At 39.6% G+C, this 18,589-nt stretch overlaps 2 protein-coding genes across 6 annotated transcripts in view; both read right to left on the bottom strand.

Annotated features, from left to right (window-relative positions):
- Positions 1 to 613, bottom strand: part of SPTBN5 (spectrin beta, non-erythrocytic 5) — a 109,247-nt gene extending 108,634 nt beyond the window's left edge. The window contains exon 1 of one of the 2 annotated variants that reach the window (XR_012650789.1): positions 529 to 613. The gene's annotated coding sequence lies outside the window, so the exon portion shown is untranslated. The remainder of the gene's footprint in view (positions 1 to 528) is intronic. The other variant, XM_075030667.1, reaches the window with a different exon arrangement.
- A 621-nt stretch (positions 614 to 1,234) lies between these two features.
- EHD4 (EH domain containing 4) overlaps positions 1,235 to 18,589 on the bottom strand; it is a 33,580-nt gene continuing 16,225 nt past the window's right edge. For 3 of the 4 annotated variants that reach the window (XM_075030664.1, XM_075030666.1, XM_075030665.1), the window contains 3 exons: positions 12,566 to 12,978; positions 8,351 to 8,515; positions 1,235 to 5,861 (listed from right to left, as the gene is read on the bottom strand). In XM_075030664.1, the coding sequence (XP_074886765.1) occupies positions 5,325 to 5,861; positions 8,351 to 8,515; positions 12,566 to 12,978 (1,115 nt within the window). In that variant the 3' untranslated portion in view covers positions 1,235 to 5,324. The remainder of the gene's footprint in view (positions 5,862 to 8,350; positions 8,516 to 12,565; positions 12,979 to 18,589) is intronic. The other variant, XR_012650788.1, reaches the window with a different exon arrangement.

Genomic DNA, 18,589 nt, shown 5'->3' with positions numbered 1-18,589 from the left:
CACCAAACATGGGAGCCAAAAACAAGGTTTGGAGAATCTAAATGGTACAGTAGGCATAAATAGAAATGTTTCACAGTTTAAGGGTGCCAAGTATTAGAAGTAACAACTACTGCAAAACTTAGTGTCGAACTGTTAATGTAGATACTCATCCACCTTTCTCATTGTCCAAATATAAACTGTGGATTAGTGCAGAACATCTAGCTATGAAGGGTGCTGTAAATTTTTCAAAGTGTGATATGTCTTGTATGTGGAGTATATAAAACACCATTCTACGAAAAAACCCACAAACCCCCACCTCCAAACCGCATTAAAACCTCGTCTTCTCCAGACTACCGCTAACTTTTATAAGGAACAATTCAAACAAGCCACTGCAATTCAACAGCAACATAGCCTCCAGGAACCCACAACATACTGTTTGTGCATGAAACACTTGCTTTCATGTGACGAACAGCATGACCACCACGAGTGTAACAGCCTAGCCTGCTAACACTGCTACGCACAAACCCCTTTAAATTTGCAGCAACTTACGATTTGACAGTAGTAGGAGCAGTAGCTAAACTGTAGCATCCTGGTGGCACAGATGTGTCTTTGGAGATGCTTCAAATAAGTTGTGTGTATACAGGAGAAGGAGAAGGAAAGGAGGAATTAACTGAAGCACAATATTAGAATGAATGTTCTATTGATATAATTGGTTATTTTTTAAGTAGTAGGTAGCACACAGTGTGGAAGATGCTCTTGGACTTTTTGGGACAAACATATCAACAAAGTACTTTTTGCTAAACTTCTATTTAATCTACTCTTGACATGCATCTCATCTGGAGTTCCAAGTTTTCAAACCACACAGGAACTTTTTGATTTATCTTCCATACTTGGACTTTAAGAAATTTCCATGCTTTGACATTAAGAAACTCCAAAATTATGTTCTGCAATAAAAAGCTAATTAGAGAGGTGCTGGAGTTGGGGTTTTTTTGGTGTTTTTGTTTGTTTGTTTTTTCTTTTTAAATACAAATTTAATTCTGGAGTCAAGCCTTGGTGTGGGCAGTAATTTCAGCAACAAGTTCAAGGACGTAGAAGAGAAATAGCCATAACCTATTACGGATACATAAACTGAGATGGGAAAACAAACAGCTTGCCAAATAGCTACTATGCCTATGAGCCTTAAGTAGCAGGATTACAACATTCTACTCACTGAAACATTACCTTCCAGAAAGAAGCTCACAAATGAAAATCTCAAGTAGTTCAATATTAGTTTATTAAATCAGCAATTTTTATCACCACTTTCTAAAAATGATTACAAAGCATATTAAAATATATTACAGTATCTGCAAGGAATTTATTGTGTAGTAAAAGTGCAACAATAATGAACTTACAACTTTGTTTGCCTAGTTGGACAAACTGAAGCATAATGCACAGATCAAGCCTTCCCTCAAAAATCAGAGTGCCTCTGAAGTGAAAACACAGTATTTAACAAAAATATTAGAAAAGGTGAGTATGTGAAGTAAAAAAAGTTCATGTCTGTTCATTCAGTGCTAAGTTACACATACCCATCAAACCATATGCTTCAAACTCTGCTTGAATTCCAACACCACAAAGAGCCAGCAAAGTGAATGCATGTCGTGAAGGGAAGGAAGTAAGAAGAAAGAGGGCACATTTCAAGTACTGGGGATGAACAACATCGTTGAAAGTCAGGGACCAGATACTTCTGCTTTGAGACCAGGTTCCACACAAATCCACACCATCCCCAACTAACAACTGGGACCTCACCCTGACCTAAAAAAAAAATAATCTTTGTAAACTCACCATTTGCAAGCTGTCACAGCTTTGAAAGGCTCTTGCTGTCCTGTAGTGTGGTTATGAGCAGTAGCCCCACATTTTCTGTTCCAATCTACAACAAAACTCTAAATAATTTCTGTGGGAACAGAACTAGGGTTGGGAATTAAAACTGTGTTATGGAATAGTTGGAGAAGAGGTAAAAGCAGCAGTCTCTACTTTGGTTTATGGCGGCAGACTACACCAGGGGACACCGATATAACAGGATGAATTACTGACAGTTTTGAATGGCCTCACAGCAAATGTAATCAAAATCCTAGGCATAAAATGGCCAACAAATCTGACATCTTGGTCTTTCTTCAGCAGAGATGAGTAACATCAAACTGAATACCAAAGGTTACCTCATACCCACCGTTGCCAGTAACTATTTAGAGCACAATTTCATCAGAGAAGGTAATCCTGCTCACTTCTCATGCTCCTAACACATGGACTCACTAACTCCACAGAACATTACCCAAACTGTTGTGTGTGGCTGGTTTAACTAACTGAATGGTCTTGCAGGATCTGACAAGCCAGAAAGCCAGCAAGGCAAACGGAGTACACCCGCAGGTATGTGAGGAGGTAGTGAGAAAAGATCCCTCGCCCTAAGCAACAGCAACCTACTATATCAGTTTAGCTGTGCAAGAAACTGCTGTTTAAAGTCCACGTGAAATGTACTTTAATCTTATCAAAGTACGATGCTAGTGCACTGCACCACACATCTAGAAACACATTTATGCATGTAGCTCTGCATGCCAATCCTGAAACACTTCTATTCCTCCAGATAAACAGAGAAAATCAACCTCTACTCCTATACATGCTTTAGTGCATTCCCCTTCCAAATTCTCCAGGAAAACAAAGCAAAACATTTCAACCCCATCCAGACAAAGTATTTTAACTTACCAAAATGATGGATTTCAGTTTGTCTCCCCTAAGCCCACGTTAGCACACTGTCATAGGGACTGAAGAAAAGGTTGTGTTCTCCATTTTACTACGAATAAAGCTAGAAAAATAAAACAAAATCACTGAGAAACTATCCTGCTCCTCTCTCAGAAGGAGGATATTTCTACTGGCATGGGATCACACAGCTCCAGTGCATGTGGAGCATCACCCTTGGAAGCTACACACAGTGGGAACTCACCCCTGGAAGCCTGTGCTGCTGAAGAGCAAGGTAAGGCAGACAGAGTCAGAAGACCAGCAACTTCCCAGATCTTCTCAGCTTTGCCCATACTACAGTAGTCACAATACACAAGCTTGCTTGCTTGCTTTCTCCTGGTGTCTTTCCTTACTAAGCTAGTCAGGTTGGTCATTAGTGTATGAATTTGTTACTGACTGCAGACACTATACACAAACAAACATACATTACTACTTCTGCAGCCTTTTTTTAACAACTCCTGCGATGTCTATAGGCTACTTCCTGTTGAATCAGAAATAAATTACATAGAAAATTCAGTTACTCTGCAGATGTACAGTCACACAGGTAAACTCATGGTCAAGTTTCACAGCTCTACTAAAGTGCACAGAGATGCACTAAGGCTAATTTGGCTCCTAATTTAGGTCTAACAGAATTAAAGTTGGTATGCTTGAATGATAAGATAAAAACCTAAGAATTCAAAAAAAGCAAGTCCTCAAGAACAATTTAACTATGCCAGGATATCCTTGATAAAGGCCCGGAAGCCTGGCAAGGTAAAGGTGTTCTGTCATTACTTAAAATAGCTTCATTGTTTTCCCATGGTAAAGCCCTGGCAAAGTTAATGGTAATTTCACATCAGAATAGGACAGATACAGAAAGATAAGCGGTCCGAAAGATCTGAAGTATTAAACCTGACTGACAACCTACAAATGTACAATTTGGAAAAAGAAGCTGAGGCTGCTTTTAGGTCACCTACAAATCTGAACATGTAAATGTGACTAAAATCTTAGCTGGGAGACAATACCCAAACTACTTCCCTCCCCTCCCTTACTGCAAGGATGCTAAAACATTTTTTGGCTTGCTCTGTCTCAGGAGGCACTACTGCTACCACTTACTGAGACTCAAAGAAAAAGTGCTCAAAACTACAGTACCTTTGATGTATAGGGTATTTCATACTACAGACAGAAAACACTTCCATTCCTGCTCACAGGCATAGAGCAAAACTGACTCCTAAGTTTGATTTTGGAAAAGAACTGGCCCTCCCCAAAAGACTCAAGTTCACAGGGCCAAAGATTTGCATTAAGGTACTGACAAAAAACAGTTGTAAGCAGCCAATATGTTCAACTTTGATTGCGTTGTTAGAAAAATGAATGTTTATTAAGCGTCCATTCCTTTCACAGATTGTTTTCAATAAAGGAATAATATCTGGAGGGACCCATCTATCGTTTATTACGGTCAATATAAAGATTCCTGTTAGCCTCCCCAACTTTCAAATCTCCCACCATAGGAATCGAATCTCTCTTTTGTGGTTGTCAGCTACACGTTGGCAAAAGAAAGCTAAAACCTTTTCTTTAAAATATTATATATAAAAAAATATACAGACATAACTGTAGAATTACCTGTAAATAGAAATTAAATACCAATGAAAATTTCCCAAGACAATCTGATGTGCTTTAAAGAGGGTGACTTTAAGCAATGCACCTCTTCTGAACAGAAAGTGAGGCTTGGTTTCAATGGAAACATGATTTTTTTTTTTTACCTTATGAAAACATTCTGCTGTCACTTTGAACAATTCAGGAATTTATTGTCTGCAGAGCAGCTAAACTGAAACCTCAAAAGAAACTCCAAATCCAAGGACCAAAGGAGATTCAGCTCTTCTAATGCTAATACAAAGTATATAGTGCTGTATAAAATTGAAGAAGCATTTCTTCAGGTAACAAGACACAATGATGACAGATTGAAAGAATCATTTTAATATTTTGCAGTTCTAGCTATAATCAGTAAATTTTTAAAATTAGCCTGGTCACATTCTGAGCACTTAAAAGACTCTCCCCATTACTCTTGTCTCTTTTTCTACCCCCCTATTAAATAATAAAAAGAACAAAAATAAAATTTCCTTTTATATCAGCCTTTTCTTAAACTATAGAGATGCTGACATTCACTTGATGCCTGAAGTAGGTTTTTAGCTTAGAAAATGTTCCTTGCACAAGCAGGTGAATTTAACATTTAGAGCTTCCTTGCGCTATTTAATAGTTTGGAGAAACTTACGTTGCCAAGTATTTAGGTTTGGTGAAGGTCAGTGATTTTTATACATGGTCTTTTCTGCTATACGGTTGTAAAGGCAGCAAGACATGGAAGCAGGACTACAAAAACATTTTCACCTTACGACAGATCTATACAAGGCACTTGTGATAAGCATGTCTGAGTGAAGGTCAGCAGGGACAGCTACACGAATGCTTCCCTGCTACCATGCTTCTAATTTCAATAACTTGCGTGAAATGTGCTGTGAGGTTTAAAGGATCTAAGCCTAATTTCAAATTTTGATGGTTTCAACACATTTGTTCAAAGATTTCCAAAATCCTTATTCTTCTCCTTGTATTTTTCACTCTGCTGTCTGGAAAGGTTTCCTGTGAGATGGTGGCACCAGGTGGGAAGGTAGCGTGCCAGGCAGTTCATATCCATCCAGTTTAATCTTGATCAGATGTTTTGCTAATGCAAATTCCTCATCATCCAACATCCCATCACCATCACAGTCCGAAAGTTTCCAGATCTTCCCCAGGACGCTGTTGGGTAGTTTAGAAGTCACCATCTCCTTCTTTGCACTAATCCCAGATATTTTACCATTGATTGGTGACAGAGTGTAGAAAATCTCATCATAAGCAGGTTTATCTTTGGCAACAACCCATTCATCTTCATCAGCTCCTTCCTTAGCACCTTCTCCATATCCGTGGCCAAAAGGTCCTGCCATGGTGCCATCAAATGCTCCACCTTGTACGACTTCTGTGGGCATATTGATCTCTTCCTGTCTGATCAGGCTCATCAGGGAGGCAATTTTGTTGGCCAGCATGTTATCCACAGCTTCAATTAGCTTTGGTTTCAAAGAATGAAATTTAGTGAAGTCACAGGTCTCCAACAGCTCCTGTCAATGACAAAGGTTTTAGTGACAGTAGTTAGAAACATTTCCAACACATTGAAAAGGTTAAAGAACGGGCTTCAAATTAAAATAGTCTGTTATCTTTTGAAGCAAATTCCATAACTGAAACTCCTCTTGAAGGAGAATCAAAGCTGACAAGTATGTACTGTACACCCAATAAATTGATCAAACACACTAAGCCAATTTCACAACAGTGTAGGAGCTCATCTATTAAATTACGTTTACAATACAATCTTCAAAATGGCAATGCATAAAAACATGGCAGTTGATGAATGTTACCCAACAACTTTCCATTTGGTGATTTTCTTCCAAACATCAGAGAAAGCATGCAAGTAGGTCCTCAGTCCTGCTAGCATTTACGCAAGTGTTTAAAGTTAAAAATAAATCCAAGAGTTTGCAGGACTGATCTGATTTTAGAGATTAAACTTCTTGTTTGTGGTTAGGTCATGAAGAAGTGTCCTTTACCAATAAAGAAAAACTGAGTTGGGATAACAGCAGCAGCATTTTTGTAGAAGTGCTGCCAGACCTCACGAAGCCATATGGTCCCTGCTGAGTTTTCGTCTTGTACATAAATGCCTACTAACCTCAGTGAGATGCTTAATAGTGGTGCTATTCCAACACAAGCTCTAGCATGTTTTACACCACAACATTGGAAAATTAAAAATGCTTAGGCAATTATTAAATGATTTCTACATGCAAAATGCTAGCCAGGAAGAGAGAGTTACAGTGGAAACTTAAAAAAACCCCAAATAACACACCCCCAAACTCCTCTCACAATGTGTTAAACTGCTTTAACAAATCACACCTATCACCTCAGGGAGCTGCTCCCATACACATCAGAACTATAATGATACAAACCCAAGAAACCTGAAGACCAGGCAAGTGGCTTTGCCCATGCACGCAGAACTTTGGATTTCTTGCCAAATAACAACCATCACTCTGTTCAGGTGACATTTATACACAATCACCTGATTTACAGCAACTGATCAGTATAAATTTATGATATGCAATAAATCTTAGAAAGCAAAGGTCAAACCTTCTATCTGTTTTGGCACAATTTTGTTTTCTCACAATTTTGCTCCTCATTACAGAAGTGACTGATCTCTCATGTATATATTTGCTGCCATCTGCTGCTGAGGCTTAGCGACATGCACAATTAGTTTGAAAAAGTTCCGTTCAAATTTTGTTTCAGTGTTCAAGCTGACAAGTGATCACCTCTCATTCTCTCATTTCACATCACCAACAAAAGTGGCAAGGAAAGAAAGAGTCAACTTTTTCTACACAACCCCCTTTTAAAGCCTAACTCATAAAACCCTTCCAACAATCCTGCCTGTGAAAACCTAGCTGAAATAGATCTTGTGCTTCATCTGTTATTTACTGTCTCATGCCAATAATTGAATCCCAGGTTAAATATTTTAGTTCATAAAAAACTTGTGCACCTCTATAGATAGGTTAATCAGCCAGTCATTACTCTTTATGAGTAGCAGTGTAAGAGTACCACAAATTGTCAGAATGATATGCAAGTGTCAATCTGGACAACATCCTCCATCACACTCATGACTAGCCCATGGTCAGACCAAACTGCATGCTCCTGATCTCATGTCCTTCAGCTTCCAAGCTGAATTATCTTCTAATTCAAAGGCCATTTAAGAAGCCTATGATCTCAGATCCAAAAGTTGCAAATTGAGGCTTGAGGAATAAATTGAAAAGCATTGCTAACACAACATTAGCTGTTCTTCCCTAGGATACTCTCTAAACAACTCGCCTCAAATCAGAGGACAGAAATAAAAAGGTGAGAAAGTGACAGAAAGTTGGCAGTGAGATTGTATAAAGTTCAAAAGAGGAACAAGAGAAAAAAGGTATTTAAAAATTAACAATAAGAGTATAAATTGAGAACTTTGATCTCTTCTTCATAGAATTCAAACTCAAAAGGACAGGAAAAAACTGAAAGGCACCATTTTCCTAAGAGATAGGTTTTAAATTGGACTTTTCAGATAGCACATTGCCTTTACATCTCACTGGCAAACAGTATCAGTAAGAGCAAGAATAGAGTAGGGTGAAAATGATTAATATGTGACTAAGGATATCACCTACACAAGTATATGATAGCATTACAAAAGTGATATAAATACCCAAAACAAGAACCAGCTTAACCCGTAAGTGTTCACTACCATGTTATTTGCACAAAACCTTTGGTACTATCTGCCATGAGGGACCAAATATTGACTAAAAGGACAGAAGGTCTGATTCCTTATGGCAATTTCTACAGTCCAAGTTACCAATTTTTTTTGTTCTGCACTGCTTCCAAGTCATGCTAACCCCATAACAGACACATGATTGATTGTCACGTCAGCTGCTCTATTGCTGAAGACCCTAAACTGTAATGCTGAGATACTCTGTCCTACCTTTTCCAATTTGGAAATCCTGTTGGAAAGATAGTTTTATTTCAGTGGAACTGTAATCTATCATCCTACCTGCATTTTCTTGACTTCAGGGAAGTCCCCTGCAGAGATATGGTACTCCCTTTGTAGCTGGATGTAGATCTCTGGTAATCTGCTGATCAGTTCCTTCTTCTTGTTCTCTTTTCCAAATACAGAGGGCATTTCTTTTTTCAGATAGCTGATGATATAAGCATGAACCTAAAAAGAAGCAAAACTGAAATCAAGACTACCGTTTATCTACACTTAGCATTAGTGTTCTTCACGCAGGTTGTAAATAGAAACAGAAATAATATGTTTCCTTAAGTCAGCTCAAGGATAAGATATTATCAACAACTGTTTCTGAAACTTGACTTTACATGAACAGTTATCAACTAGTTTTGCTGCTTTCAGCATTCCTTTGAAGGGCAGAGAGCAAGCAAACACATTTAAAAGAAATACAGATGCACACTTGCAGCTTAAGGAGAAGCATGGTACAGCATTCTATCAGTACTAACAGTGAGAGAAAAAGCAAGGCCCCAAAATCACATCCTAACACTACCTGCAGTGATCATATGCAGAGTGCCAGCCATACTGGTCCACCTGCCTCAGTGGTAGAGATTTGTAACTCCATTTGTCTCACCAGTTATGGTGAGAAGCAATGGGATAACACCTCAAGTAATCCAAGTATGCTAAGTGGCAGGGCTATCTAGTTGAAGTGACACTGCATTCCTACCTATTCACTCCCAGAAAAGCGAGGACCTATAGTCTATATTTATGCAGCCACCAGAGGACGACAGAGCAGTCAGTATACTATAAGAGCAGCATGCCATTGGCTGCCTTGTGAAGCCTTAGGGAGAAAAGTAGAGCCTTTCCAGCATATAAGGAAAGACATTAATCTAGGATGACAAGTCCTAAAACACATTGATACTTGCAGAGCTCTTCGAGTTTCCCATCTGCCATGATCAAGATAACCCAGCACTGCCATCAAAACATCCATCCTGCCCATGCACCCTCCCTTCCACCCTTACCCTGAACCATTCACCTCTTCACCTTTACCACCCTCCCACCACCTTTCACCACAAAAAGGATCTGTTTGGCCACACAGCGAGTGATCTGGTCCAGGACAGAAATGGACTCGCTTCTTAACTGAGGCGAGTTGACTTACCCATTTCATTGTGTGGACACTGACACTCGTTCTGCACAAGAGAGGGAAGCACAAGGGCAGCCTTCTTTTAGAAGCAGTGCACATCTGTCACAACTTGACATAATCAAACTGCTTTCCTAAGCTCTGACCCGGCCAGAACCACTGAAGTCAAATGACCCCCACAACAGGATAAATCTTTACAGAACTCAGGTCCTTCTTCATTAAAAAAGGATACAGCTGTTTCCAAAACAGAAGTTACTTAAAATTTTCACATACACACAGAAAAAAAGGTTAAAAATAAGAGCGTCTATCAAACCATTGAGCCGTAAAAAGCTGAAATTTTGAAGATTGGAGGAAGACAGACTACCACAAAAAAAGCATCAATAGGAAAAAGGGATTACATAGATGTGGTGTAAGTATAATACTTAATACCTACCAAAACACGACAGAACGTGCCTTACAGTATTCTGTACAAACTTTACACAATCTGTATAGTGCTCTCCCATTCTTTTCCTTACTTATTTAGGAGGCTTACTGGAAACTGGAAGAAAAAAATTTCTTTGTTTTTAAAGAAAAATGGTGTAACCAGTTTTCATTTGCACGTCTTACGATCGCAACTTTCACACATCACTTCCTCATACCTAAAACAAGTGCATGCATTTTAACTGCAGATAAATTTAGATTTCCACAGAAGAGAAAAAAAACAACCCAGCATAAAGAAGCAGGGTTTCTCCATAAAACCATGAAATTTTGTAACAGGGTAGGTATGAATTTTTCTCCAGAATGACAGAACTGATTCAACAAGGATATTTCTAAGAGAGTTTATAAGTAATTGTACCTAATTTTATGGATCTAATGTTCAAAATAATACTTTGAGTGAAACCAGAAAAGTGTGTTTATAGTTCAGAAGCCCTAACGGCTTCACATGCGTATGCTAAGTAGTCTAAGGTCTGCCAGTACGCACATGTGTTTCTTGTAGATAAGAACAGTTCCCATCTTCAAAATGGTGAGTCACAGAACTTTAAAAAAAAAAAGGATAAAAGTCTAATGCCCAAATTTGACAGCAAGTTAACAGTTTGCTTTCGGGGTTTGTTACTGTACATGCTTTAGAAGAGATTAAGAACAGAATGGCATGAAATAGGACAAAAAAATATCATGCAGTGCTGTAAAAAATGATTTTTGAGTGTCAGTACTTTAGGTTCAGTTTGGACGATAGAAAGACAACACCGGAAATATTACATTGCTGCTTTCCTGCAGATAAAAAGTTTATTCCCCTTCAATAGCTGTCTAATTAACATGCCCTATGAGCATAGTATTTTATATTCACCTTTAACCATTTGTATTTACATTACATAGAAACACCTAAAGACAATCCATCTGACACTTTTCCACTTCCAAAATAATTGTAACAAATGAAAGCAAAAAGCTGCCAACAACATCGACAAAACAGATTGAGATCATAGCAGCTTTTAACACAACATCATCAGGAATGTGACTTTAAATGGAATTTTCAAGGAAGCAACTGCTATGGGGTGCCCTAAAGCTCAGGCCACAAAAAAAAACCCCCACCCACAACCCTTTAAGTGTATCATTATATTCAGAGAATTAAGCAAGCCAGCATAGGAAGTGGTATACATCCCCCTACGACTACTTTTTTATGAATGTAAGTGCAAGTCCTCTTCATTTTTGCTTAGAAGTCCACAAGAAAATGTATTCCAACTGCATTAACTCAACTGATGTTCTGTTTGATAACTGCATAGGAAATTAGAATTTCTGTCCGGTACCACCACCTTTCTCCCCAAGTATTTCTGAGGTTAGTTTTCCTTCTTTTCCAATTTTCCAAATGATAAATTGTAATTCTTGAATCATCAATTTTCATTTTGTTCTTGAGCTTTTCAAAACAAAGAGAAGCTTGGCAGTGCTTTTAACTGTTATTTTTACAGCAGCTGCAGTGCTACAATAAAATAAACTCACTGCAGAAATCAGAGAAACAGGCAAAGAAATATTTCAGACTGCAGCCAAAGCTTATTCTAGTCAGGCTGTGAGAAGAAAGGACAGATGAAGCTACATTGTTAAACAGGTAGTCTGAAGATTAGCGTAAAATATAACTGGAAGGTTTTACAAAATGGGTAATTAAAACTTGGTGATAATTCACCAAGCTTTACAGTGACATCCACTCATTCATCAAAGATAACTAGAGACCTATAAAAAAAAATTTAAAGGTTTTCAAGAGTCAGCTGTAGACAGTCACAGCACTGTCACACACAGCCTGCCCATGCACACTAGTTAGTGACTGTAATTTGCATACAATGCATGTACTCCTCCAGAGTTGAAAACAAGGGGAATGGTGACAGGGGCTACCTACAGTGGGGCACGTAACTCATGTTCCTGGATAACGAGACATGTTTTTTTCTGGATGTGATGACACAAAGTGTGTATCACCCAAGTGTCTCTGTGACTGGGAATGAAGAAGATACAATTGGAGAGGCTCAAGATTTTCAATCTAATGCACAAGCATCTCTCCAATTCATCAGTATCTGTGCTTCACCAAGAGTGAGGCTTTTAATCAATCTTGTATTCTAGAGTGTAACAAATGCATTTAGTCAAAGTGGTTTTCCACTGCAGCTGATTGATAGTATGCATTAAGGTATTAATATGCAAAAAAGCGTATGGAAGGTTGCATGTGGATAGCTTTGGTTGTGGTTTTTTTCCCCCCTTTTTCTTTTTTTTTTTTTTTAAAAGTGTTCTTCACATAACAACTATTGTTAAATACAAAAAAAAAAAAAAAAAAAAAAGGTTTAACTTCAAAAAGTAACATTAAGATTGCTTGGCTGCACAGTGTTAAAAAAAATCATTCCCATACCAAGCAAACAATAACTTTAATGCCCTAAAAAAACCATCAAAACCCTTCTCTAAAGTTAGGGAGGCATCCCAGCACAAGTCTCAACTTCCTCCTACTTGCTTCTATATCCTGAGTGGCTACCTCTTGCTTGAAAAACTGACAATTCAATCCATTTGCTGAAAAACACACTGTTTATAGGTAGAGAAAGATTGGGAAGGCTGAGAAAGGACATACCAAAGAGACTGCTCATTCAATTAATCTCGTTTTTTTTATCTTTTCTTACCTTTGCAAGTCTTGCCCTCTTAATGAGATCATTGAGTTTCCGCACAGCCGCCTTCTGCGGGAGGCTCTGGATGTCCTTGAAAAGATCTTGTGCCTCGGCTTCAAAGAGTCTCCGATTCTCTGTGTTTCGGAGAGGATGGGCCCAGAAGGAGCCAATGTACACCCGCAGCACTTCTGGAGTGTTGATCACCTTTCCCAGGGACCACATGAGAGCACCGTAGACCCTCATCAGCTGCTGTGTGTCCACTTGGTCAGCCTTATTAAGCACTACTCGAATCTTGTCATCCTGGCCCCGGAATGATTTAATAGCTTCTGAAAACTCATCAGATATATCCAGCTTATGGGCATCAAAAAGTAGGATGATGCGGTCGACCCTCTCAGCAAACCACTGGAGAACTTGGCAGAAGTCGTAGCCTGAAGGAAGAATACACTATTACAGTTTTACCATTCAGAAAAGCAAGTCTCAGAGAAGGAAGGGCTGGGGATAGACAACAAGGGGATCATAGCATCTGCCTGGGGGAAAAGAGGAGATGAACCACCTGTAGGAGAGCATCTGTGGACAATGAGGTCAGGACAACTGTACCCTGCATTTCCTTAGACCGGTCTCACTATTACTGCCTGTTCTTATCACTGCCCTTCCTTCAACCTTGCTATTCATCTCTTAGGTCATTATCTTTTGTGCTGCTGTGAGTTACCATCTCAGGCCCATGTCTGCCTCTTCTCAAAAGTTCTGGCTCCTGTAGAGCACTCAAGCTAAGCAGGTCTGTGGGGCTCTTATCACAAGCTCTCTTCATCACTGTGAACACCAGCCACTTTTGTAGCACTGCCTATCTGTACTAACAAGGAATGTTAGTGCAGCGCTCCGGCGTAGGTCAGCAATGAAAAATATTTGGATTTTAAAACCATTTCTAAACTCATCTCTCCTTGCATTGCAACACTTGCTTATTTCGGCCACAGCAGACCCAGAGATACAATTTACAAGTAATGTGCCTGCATTGCTGATGGCTTTGGGGACATGACAGGTTACAGAACATGAGCAGTGACCTTTCTGATCATCTCAAACAAATTTTTTGACGTTCTTAAAGGAAGACATATTCATAGCACCTGTCTGAACACTTTTATAAGTGCAGCTGGTACATAATCCACACAACAAACAGTATTCAGGAGCTCCTTATTCAGAAGTGACACATTTAATCCGCAGAGAATCACCACTAGTGATGTGTCATTGGGCTTGGCATGGATGTGACTCTTTTTGTTTGAGTAAGGAACAGCAATGTATGAGCTGGGAGCTGACATCCCACCCCTCCTCTTCCTCTCAGAAAGAAATCAGAGCTGAAAGAGGGAGCAGTCAAAATGCAAGGACTGGCATAAGTAACCCAAACAGAACCAACAGTTTTCCTCCCAGCAGCATGTATTTAAATGCCAACAGCAAAGAAAGCTCAGTTACCACCAGTGAGCCCTCCAGGGTGTCTTTGGTCATTTCTCAGCTGTGCAAGATAAGCCTTTAAACCGCCAATCCCCCAGCAAAGAAAACCCACTTAGACTACTCATACATGAGCCAATTATCCAAACACTTCATACACCTGGTCCAGATACAAGCACCTTTCCTCATTCTCCCTAGCATCTTTTAAACAGTATAAATAAAAGGGTATGGAGACATTGTAAAGTTGCTTAGCTTTTCTTAAAACTATGCTGGTTCAGTCAAGTCATTATTCATTATAACTTCAAGTTGGTGGTCTTTAACAGGGAACCCAAAAGCAAATTAACTTTAGTTGCTTTTCAGTAGAACCTGATTAGGGCCAACATCGAGAAAAGTGGACAACATGAAAGTAATAAGAAAAAACAGTGAACTCCAGATTTGTCACTGAGCATACTTATGCATGTTTAGCAACACAGGAAAGAACTCAGTCTTAAGTCTTTTGTTTAAAAATTACAAATAGCATATGAAATGAAATCCAGGAATTCTAGTTAATAGTAAGAAAGTGTCCCCAGTTACCCGTCTTCCCGCCCGCCCCCCCCCCCAAAAAAAATAATCATAAAGCTTCACTAAAAATCCAGCACAGACACCTCAAACTGAAAGGAGAGGGCTATGTTAAAAAGGTGTTATTAGGATCCAAAAGGATGCAGGTCAGACTCATTAACTGGCTATACAAAAAAAAAAAGCCATCATAATCTTTCCCATTAAAAGGATTACTTTGTAAGAAACGCAAAATCCATCCACTTTCCAGATAATGCTGCTCTGGTACTTTCACAGGTTCTTTCCTGTGACCAGTTCCTGAAGGGCTGAACACCGAGATGAAAGGTGGGGGCAAGGAGGAAAGCTGCACAATACAGATCGAAGACAACTCTTCTCACACTTCACACTAACAACCTAATCAAAACCAGTATGAGTTAATTTATCTTTATAAAAATTTAGCACGAAAGAAAGGGATAAGCGAGATCTTGCACGTCACTTGCATGTGACAACAGTGCACAAATCTCAGCTACACAATAACCTATTCTGATTTCACTCATGTAGAAACAAATATGCTTGAAATGAAATACATAAAATTGCAAAATTAAGTTAAATTCTATTAAGTTTTCCACAAATGGATATGTGAGAAAGTGACTTATAAGGCTGGTTAAATATATAAATTCCCACCACACATTCGATGCATTTTGAACTGTAAAAACAATTGTACAGTCAACCAGTCTACGTTAACTAACAATAAATTTATTTTAAATATGAATTAAATATTAATGAGGCATTTGCTTTGAGAAAGAAAAGTCGACTTGTTGAAAATGGGTAAGAAAAAGACCTCAAAAAAATCTGAAAAAATTATTCATTTTAATAAAAATTTGTCATTAGAAGTGAACCTATTTTATATACAGACTCAGTGGTTACACATTAGAGTATATCTGAACTACAGAGAAGTAATACATGGTTAAATATTCCAGCACTGAGACACAACGCACTTAGGATTCTGTCACATACAGTACCTGTGCGTGGATTAGGACTTTCAAAGTTGAGCAATACTAGGTGAACACTGATCAGTTTGGAAAACCTGACCAAAAAAATTTGGTGTTGATACTTCTCAGTTTCTTGCTGCTCTACTGTTGCTAATTCTTCAAAGGTTTATTCCCAATGACTCATGTCAGCAATTATATCCAGCCTGAGGATCTATGTCTCACCAGGTACAACATCTACTTGCAGTGCATATTAGAAAGTCACAAGTCACCCTTGTACCCAGCTATGGAACAGAGGGAGCAGTGATCCACCAGCAGCACTACAGAGCTCTTGAGCTCATCCCAAGCTGCAGGGAAGGAGAGAGTTGGTGCCTCCAACAAAGGCATAACTGTTGGGCATCAGTAAGGGGCTGAGCAGAGACCACAGAGGAGAACAAAATGAAACGATGTAGAAGAGAAAGTTGGAGAGAAACTGCATGGGGTTACCAGTCCTGGAAACACTGATGGGAAGAATGATCATGAGCTCTCATGTGTCATTAGCACAGGGCAATGCACCAGCCCCATGCATGACAGCCACCAGCCATACTCAAAGATACAGCTGTGCAATCGTACAGTACGAGCGTGGGTCAATTTTCTGTGCCAGCTAGTGATGAAGATTTGAACACATGGTAGGCTTTCCCTTGTGGGCCCAAGGTAAATAACTTCTGACTTGCCCTAATACCATCTCCCAAAGCTTTTGCAATTCAGAAAACAATCAGGGAGGCTTGATAGGCTGCACCCATCCTCTTTGAGCATGGACAGGCAGAGTGGCCAGTTCTTCCACCCCTGGGGCTGGCACTACTGGTGCAGCAGAAGAGGCACCTCTCAGATGAAGGCTGCAACGAGGAGCCTCCAAGCTCAGAGAAGAGTACCCACTTACCAGATGAACCAGAGGCAGGCAGGGTGCCAGAGTGATCCCACCTGCCATTGCTGTCTAAGTACCAAAACCAAGGCTACAACACAATTTGGATAAGAGCAGCCTTTCCCCCCTGCCCAATCTGCTGCTGTTCTAATGTTTTGCCACAGGTGAGCATCTAAACTGCCCAGTCTTTCAAATGGAGCTCAGCCCCACATAGAAAGGTGCACTTTTTGCTGTCCGGGGTGGAAGTTTCCAGTGATGTTAACTAAATCCTGTCTCAATCCAGCACCCCGGACAACACTCTTACTGCACTCCCGTTGCTGGACTAATCCTAAGGGGAACGTACAGTGTCTCACTGCAAGGGAAAGCCTGACACAACGTTGCAACTATACACATCACCTAACTTAATCCATGACTGCATTTTCACAAGCCAGATTGAACTGAGAAAGTTACCTGTATTTAAGTAACTCCAGTTCCAAAAATGTAAGCTAACCAATATCCTCCATTCTCCTCTGAGCTCTTCCCCCATACTTGAAACCCTTGCCTTCATGCCACTCACAGTTCATGATTACAAACCCCCCCGCCCCTTTCTAAAAGCAGCTCCTCCCCACGCCCTGCCAGACATTGCTTCTCCTTCCTCCTCTCGTTGTTCCTTCCAAATATTGCAGACCATACGCACATTTCTGTCTGACATGGGCTTTGTGAACGTCACCAGTGATGCTGCAGAAGCGGCACAGGGACGGGCATTGTCTGACGGGGGACAATGCTGGCACACGTCTGCGCATTCTCCTCCAGCCACTTACGCAGCCCCTGAACTGACAGGCAGGAAGCTTCTGGCACATCCTTCTGCTGACAACAGGAGCGGGAAAGGTGTGTCAAGAAAGACAGCTTTGAATGTTGCGCTCTGTGTGTATTTTTGACCCTTCAGAAAGCAATCAGCTCCTTCATCCATGGCCTGGATGCTTTCCAGAGTTATAAATAAAACGTGCTGATAAGTAGTGTATATCCTGTATTTTTACATAGTCCCTTTACTGTTTTCCTGCGTTTTAAAACTGGAAGTTAACATTTGATTGCTTTGCTACACCCTACTCCTAGTGATACCTGTCAAACTCTATCATTATGCAGGTGTTACATCCATTCATAGATAAATAGTTAAGCAGTTACTCATGGGAAGATGGAAAAAAACACCAACAGCAAAAAGTGAAGGTTTTACACTGAGGTCCTGTAATGTTATTCTTCCATCAAACACATTAAAACATCACCAATAAGAAAAATTGCTGCTCACCAATGTTAGAAACAAGCTAAACTTCTAGAAAGCTAATTTAAAAACTCATATATGAACAGACACCAACAATGTGCAGAATAGAAAACATCTAAGAATACTTATCAGGTGTTATTAAATGTCATATTCCATTACCAAATTATGAAAAATCTCATCTTGTATATATTATTTAGAAAATAGCAGCAAGAGGAATAAGGAATAAGGAAATAAGGAAAAAGAATAAGGAAAACAAAAGTTTAAGACATAAACAGAAAGAAACCAAAAGCCTAAAAAATTTGCTGAACTATAAAATTTTGAAATACGAAATTGTGAAATTGTCAGAAAAGGAATTCTGAAGAATCACCCTGTGTATTTAGGCTTTCCTGGCAAGCACAGAAAAGCATCCCTATGTTTAAGTCTGTTACCACCTTCACAGTGAAAGGAAATGGCAGTTCCCATAGTGAAGCATACCAGCTGCAACCTTTTCAGTGAGCAGCAGCCAGTGAATTTAAGAGGTAACAACACACATTTTGTAGGAAAAAACCTTTGTTGGTCTGAAGGTGTACAAACAGAACCTTCTCCAACAGAGACTCATTTAGGGACAGCAGAAAACATCTTGTAGAATCCTGGTCACATTGGCACACAGTGATTTAAAAAGTAATCTAAGCAACTCAAACCTCAAAATGTGCTAAATTAGACTTGTAGCATAAATATGTCAAAGGCAGTCCAACTCCTGCAGGAAGCAGGTCAGACAGGCTTTGCTGTGTGCAGCACCACAGGACAAGTCAAATTTGTACTCCACCTCCACAAAACCACCTGTATGAAAACTGCATAAGCAACCCAAAAGTCATACAGAGGAAATGTATCTGATGATGCAGTATTTCAGACACTGGTGAGCGCAGTATTGCCTAATCGTAAGC

The sequence above is a fragment of the Buteo buteo genome, chromosome 6 (assembly GCF_964188355.1).
Source record: "Buteo buteo chromosome 6, bButBut1.hap1.1, whole genome shotgun sequence".
NCBI lineage: Eukaryota > Metazoa > Chordata > Aves > Accipitriformes > Accipitridae > Buteo > Buteo buteo.
This window is presented reverse-complemented; position numbering and strand designations above follow the sequence as displayed.